Source organism: Trachymyrmex cornetzi, unplaced genomic scaffold, assembly GCF_001594075.2.
Source record: "Trachymyrmex cornetzi isolate Tcor2-1 unplaced genomic scaffold, Tcor1.1 scaffold47, whole genome shotgun sequence".
Lineage (NCBI taxonomy): Eukaryota > Metazoa > Arthropoda > Insecta > Hymenoptera > Formicidae > Trachymyrmex > Trachymyrmex cornetzi.
In genome coordinates, this window is record NW_017299509.1 from 1,874,196 (window position 1) to 1,880,470 (window position 6,275).

General features: G+C 30.0%; 1 protein-coding gene across 2 annotated transcripts in view; it reads left to right on the top strand.

The window, feature by feature from the left end:
• The window catches only part of vap (RAS p21 protein activator vap), a 6,438-nt gene extending 2,110 nt beyond the window's left edge, over positions 1–4,328 (top strand). Inside the window, exons 4-15 of one of the 2 annotated variants that reach the window (XM_018513702.1) lie at positions 247–644; positions 794–939; positions 1,013–1,346; positions 1,556–1,899; positions 1,978–2,169; positions 2,302–2,451; positions 2,525–2,573; positions 2,652–2,870; positions 2,947–3,179; positions 3,335–3,476; positions 3,657–3,797; positions 3,874–4,328. In XM_018513702.1, the coding sequence (XP_018369204.1) occupies positions 247–644; positions 794–939; positions 1,013–1,346; positions 1,556–1,899; positions 1,978–2,169; positions 2,302–2,451; positions 2,525–2,573; positions 2,652–2,870; positions 2,947–3,179; positions 3,335–3,476; positions 3,657–3,797; positions 3,874–3,951 (2,426 nt within the window). In that variant the 3' untranslated portion in view covers positions 3,952–4,328. The remainder of the gene's footprint in view (positions 1–246; positions 645–793; positions 940–1,012; positions 1,347–1,555; positions 1,900–1,977; positions 2,170–2,301; positions 2,452–2,524; positions 2,574–2,651; positions 2,871–2,946; positions 3,180–3,334; positions 3,477–3,656; positions 3,798–3,873) is intronic. The other variant, XM_018513703.1, reaches the window with a different exon arrangement.
• Positions 4,329–6,275: the final 1,947 nt, after the last annotated feature.

The following is a 6,275-nucleotide window of genomic DNA, read 5'->3' on the forward strand; positions in this document are numbered from 1 at the left end:
TTATATATTATTTTAAAAATATTTTAACATATAACATTATCATATATTACATTACGGCAAAAAGATTTAATATTTGTAACATTTATCCTGAAAATGTTAAATTTTGAGATAAAATTTTCAATTGACACACTTGCAAAAGATTATTCACAATGTGCAGATTAAATAACATATTAAACTTTTTATATTTATATTATATTTTAAGAAAACTTTTTTGAATATATACTCTTAATTTGAAAAATATTGTAGGCGGTCGTCAATTTAACAGTCTCTCAGATCTGGTGGCGTATTATACTCATTGCTCGGATCTCTTAAAGAGAGAAAGACTTATACATCCAACGCCACCACCGGAGCCAGTGAATGATAAGAAACGAATCGTCGCGATACTGCCATACACGAAAATGCCAGATACTGACGAACTGAGCTTTCAAAAAGGGGATATATTTTTTGTGCACAATGACATGGGAGATGGATGGTTGTGGGTCACTGCCCACAGAACTGGTGAACAGGGTTTAATATTTCGGGAATTAGTAGAGGACCTTGATGATTCCATAGATCCCAATACAGTGTTTTCCTGGTTTCATCCTAATGTCACCAAAAGCGAAGCGGTGGACATGTTGGTGAAGGCAGGACCTGGAAGTTTCCTAGTAAGAAAATAACGATTTTTCCTCATATTTATTTTATATTATTACGTATATCTTTATTTTTATTTTTTAAATCTTTATTTTTTTTTTATTTATATACACTTAATTCTTTGATTTTCTGTACTCAATGTGCTTATATTTTTATTCCACAGGTCAGACCATCGGATAACAGTCCGGGAGATTACTCACTTTTTTTCCATATAAATAACCAAATACAGAGATTCAGAATTGAGAAAAAAGGGGTACGCTATCTTATGGGAGGTAGAACGTTTGAATGTCTTGACGCTGTAATTAATAGGTACATTTTTACTATTTTAATTTTTTGCAAAAAGTAATTCTTTTGATATTCTTATTTTACTTTGTTGTACCAGATACCGAAAGGAACAAATTGTAGAGGGACATACTTTGGTTCAAGCAATGGTAACCGAACCTGATGGTAGCGTCAGAGTAAATAGAGAAGTTCAACATGCTGAGAAAATATATGCAACTTTGAGGGAGTGTCGAGAGCAATCAGGAGCAAAGAAGAACAAAGGGATTAAAATGCAGGGATATTTAGAAAAGAAATCTGAGAAAAATAAAAAATGGAAAGCATTATATTTTGTCTTATTAGTAGATGCTACCGACACACATCTCTATTTGTACGATAATCCCAAGAGGACCAAGCCAAAAGGTCTCATTGATTTAAGCTGTGCTTATTTGTACCAGGTGAGAAATACATTCTGAAATATTGAACGTCACATCATCATATGTCATATTAACACCAAAATTTAAGGTTTTTATAAAAATTTGGTAACAAAAGTAATTGTAATAACATGCATGATTTACATATGCCATGTCGGCCATGTCTTATCAGCAAATGAAGGAAATGATAGCTTAGAGTGAACGCGGGATGAGTTACCGAAGTGTCTTTTTAGGTCCACGAAAGTGTGTTTGATAGGCCTCATTGTTTCCAATTAGTTGAACGTGCTTTACCATGTTTGGCCACCATAACTTATCTGGCTGCCCCGAATTCCGAGAACGCATTAGACTGGATTAATGCCTTGAAACCATTATGTGTATCACAACTTACCCGTGCTCCGAAAGTCGCCCGCCTCCGTGAATTACGTTCATTGCATTTGCATATCTTAGACGCACATAGGCTTCCGTACAAGCTAGTTCCGAATCCGTTTATTATAGTGGCTCTAAATAATGTTAAAGTTGCTCGCACAAAGGTTAAAACGGGATTACATCCACTCTGGGATGAAGAATTCATTCTAGAGTACGTATGTGAATCTTATATGAACTAACTTCTTAATGTATAAAATCTCTTTACTATGTTTATTAATTTGCTTACCAGGGATGTTCCACCGGATGTCATGTCCTTCTCACTCACTCTGTATAACAAAGGTAAGCGCAGCAAGGATACAGAAGTCGCTGATCTGACGGTTGAATTGGCGAGTTTGACTAATGGAGAAGAAATGGATGAATGGTATCCATTATCAGGAGTGACACCAATCGGAGAATGGGGCGCATTGCGTTTACGCATACGGTAAAGATTAAAAATATTTGCTCATAGATGGGATAATGCGATATGGTATATATAAGAATATTTTCATTATATTTTATATAAATCTTACTATAAAAGTCTTTGTATATATTAATAAAAATATCTGTATTACAGATACAGACACGATTTAGCTATGCCTCCTGAAGAATATAGCCCTCTTCAGCAATTATTACTAGATCCAGAATTACATGTTGTTAAAGCATTAGCAGACGTATGCCATTTAGATAGAGTACCCTTGGCAAATAGTCTTCTTAGAATCTTTAGGTACAAATAATTATATCCTACAATATTATTTAATTATAAGTAGATATTGATTTTGATATTGTTGATTTTATAGGCATGAAAGAAAGGAGTCGGATCTCCTACGATCATTGAATCAAGCTGAAGTGAGTTATAGTTTGGTACACCAACAAAAAATATCATTAAATATTAAAAATCATAATTATAAAATATATTTTTATTAGGTTGAGAAAGAAGATGAAACACCAACTCTATTTAGAGCTGCCAGTCTTACTACCACTTTAATGGATTTATATATGAAATCTGTTTGTACTTCGTTTTTAAAGGCTGCTTTGCGTGATACAATCGTGAAACTAATTGAAAGTAAACAGAGTTGTGAGTTGAATCCAACAAAAATGGATTCTCCAGAAGATGCGTGCAATAATGCAGAATTTTTATTACAGGTATATAATTTCTTTAGTAATATTATGTGTTAATTAATTAGTAAAATTAATAAAAATGCATATTTTCTTGTTTTAGGTATTGGATGAAGTTACATTAAGTATCTTCACAAGTCCCGACGCTTGTCCGAGAACTCTCAGATACATTTGCGGATGCTTACAACGAGCAGTCGTTGCTAAATGGCCACACGAAAGACTAGTCAGAACTCGGGTTGTCAGCGGATTTATATTTCTACGCCTCCTCTGCCCTGCCATATTAAATCCTAGATCGTTTAATTTAATAGCTGAGCCACCACCTCCATCTGCTGCGAGGTATAACGATACATAAACTAAATGTAAATTTTAAAAAGTAATATATAAATTAAAATTACACAAATGTGAAATTTATATCATAACTTATATATCATTTTAAATATCTTTATTTAAGTATTGTCACATGCTACACTAATTGTTTAAATTATTTATAGATCATTAGTCATGGTGGCAAAATGTCTACAAAATTTGGCTAATTTGGTCGAATTTGGTGGAAAAGAACCGTACATGGAAGTTGTAAACCCATTCATCCTTAAAAATAAAGAACGAATGGTAGTGTTCCTTGACCAGCTGTCTGTAAGTTTATTTTATATTTATTTTAATTCTATATATATAATGTGTATATATATATATATATATATTCCACATATATGGGTTTGTGGATAATTCTTGATGTGATGCGTTTAATGTAAATGGAGGTGATTGATATAATAAATATGAAAATTGTATTTAATTTATACAATGTTGTATGTGCAGAATGTTGCTGAGAAACCAGAACCATCAGAAGCTACGGATCCAAGAACCAAAAGCGTGTCAGACACTGCAAGAGACTTGGCGACGTTGCATCATATCTGTGTTTCACATTTGAAGGAACTTCAAGTTCTGTCGAAGACACAGGTATGTCTCTAATCTATAGTTACAAAAATGTGCACGAGGATGCATATGCTTAAAAAATTACATTTGTTGCTTACAGCCGACAATTAAACAGCTGGTAACGGTGACTGAAATGTTAAGCAAACATAAACAGAAGTATATGGAAATGATACGGTAGTGCTAGAGTCATCAGCCATGAACAATGCCAAACACAATAAAATGATTTATAAAATTCAATTGATGCGCGCGCACGCGCGCGCGGATAACATATAGTAGTATTTAATAATTACGATTAAGTAATTAAACGTACAGACTGACGTGCCATATATATTACTGTATACACTCAAGCCTACATTTACTATTTCATATGTAATTAGAAGTTAGTTTATTATAAATATTATAGCGACAGTAACATGACAGTGATATAGATACATACAGAATTATATAGACATATAACAATTTTATATTTACTTAGGTGCTCGAAAATAAATGCAACTTCAATCGAAATATCTTGATTTTTTAGTAATTTTAAGCCCATTACCCCGAAAGTATTGGAGCGTATTACTTAATTAAATTTCTAAATAAAGTAAATCGAAGGTGATGTGCAATTAAGGTCAATAAAATATAAATTGTATATTATTTATATTGGTATATTTCAAAAACAGATATAACTTTGTCGTGAACATTTTGATATCGTATATATTGGATAAGATGAAATATATTAAATACAAGATTATATATATATATATATATATATATATATATATATATATATATATATATATATATATATATATATATATATATATATATATATATATATATATATATATATATATATATATATGTATCTTAATACATTTGAAGAATTTCAATAAATACAGGCAAAAATTGACATATAATCGAATTTTACATAAAATTTCTTGATCTACGAATTTCGATTGTAATATAGCTGAAACGTGAATATTGTTGAATGATATTATTTATAAATGATTTATTTCTATCTAAAGGCTCGTATCGATGACGAATTATTGTTAAAAGGAATTAATGAATATGGAGACTTTTATAGTTATTAGAAAAGTAAATAGTATGGATGAGCTATAACAATCTCATAGGCAAGCATTCGACAAGTGAATGCATATAACAAACAAGTTTTAAAAAAGTTTTATTACGAAATTGAATTGTGTAAAAAAATGATATCTATTCTGTGTATATTTATACATACATACACATTTTCATTTTAGCTGAAAACATTAATATTAGAAAATACTATATGTATGCGCATTCGAGAATATGGAAGTTGTTTGCATTGTTTGAATGAAGGATTTAACCCTTGATTGTTCCTTGAACATATTATAGAATCTAGCCGTCAATATTTACGTTGTACATTGATTGAAGAATAAATTCATTGTATCGAAATTATTTTATTGTCAGAAAAAAATACTCAATTAACTTGAGTACCGTGCTATGTTCGTCATTTATAATAATTTTACTGAACTATGAGTATATCGCAATCGTGATATATGTGTATATGTATATTTATAAAAGTATAATAGAATAAATCATGTATGTGTATATATACATATTTATTCTATTATATGCGTATATATACATATTTAATCTATTATATTTGTATGAACGTATACTATAGTATACTAATTATAGAATTAGCAAATTATCAGTAAAGAACCGTAAGGTTGTTACTGTCTTAATTCTTAATAACAGTATCTAACTTACGCTTCTTCTTAAAATTTAGGAGAGAAGAGACAATAGTTTTAAGTGATGATACACTTCATAAATTCTTATATAAACTGTAGAGAAAGATAAATTTATAAACATATATTAGCAGAAATATAGCCTTCTTATGATAAATTCACTATCTCTCTATATAATAAATGTATAGTTAAATATTAAGCCTTTGGTTAATAATATGTTAGTAGCATGAAAAGTTAATACAGGAAAGCGATTTCTCCTGTTGAAATTTAGTTGGCATGCAGTTTTATTTTGGTATAATCATACAATAATCATTATCTGATTTATGTCTATTTCTAAATTGTACCAAAAAAATAAATTGTTTAGAGAATACAGTTATATCGTGTACTCCCCTCTCCCCCGCGTCTTCTATATATATCTACCAAATAAAGTCTTATTTAAAAATTGCAGACTTAATCACAGTACACTTAACTAACTCGCTTGATGTACTTAAGAATATCTAATCACAGCACATAATGAATTAAGTTCGAATATCGTTTCTGTGATTCAGAGCTTTTTTTAGAATGATAATTTTAGTTACTTGGCAATTATTTGAGGTACAAAATGGCAATAATACAAAACTTAATTCACAAGTTATAAACAATTAAAACGATTCATTGAGTAATTTTATTTTGCTAATATATTGCTGTTTAATTAAAATCCATTAGTGCAACATGTGATTGATGGCATATATCAACTAAATCTATAAAATAAACACTTGCAATATATATATATATATATATATATATA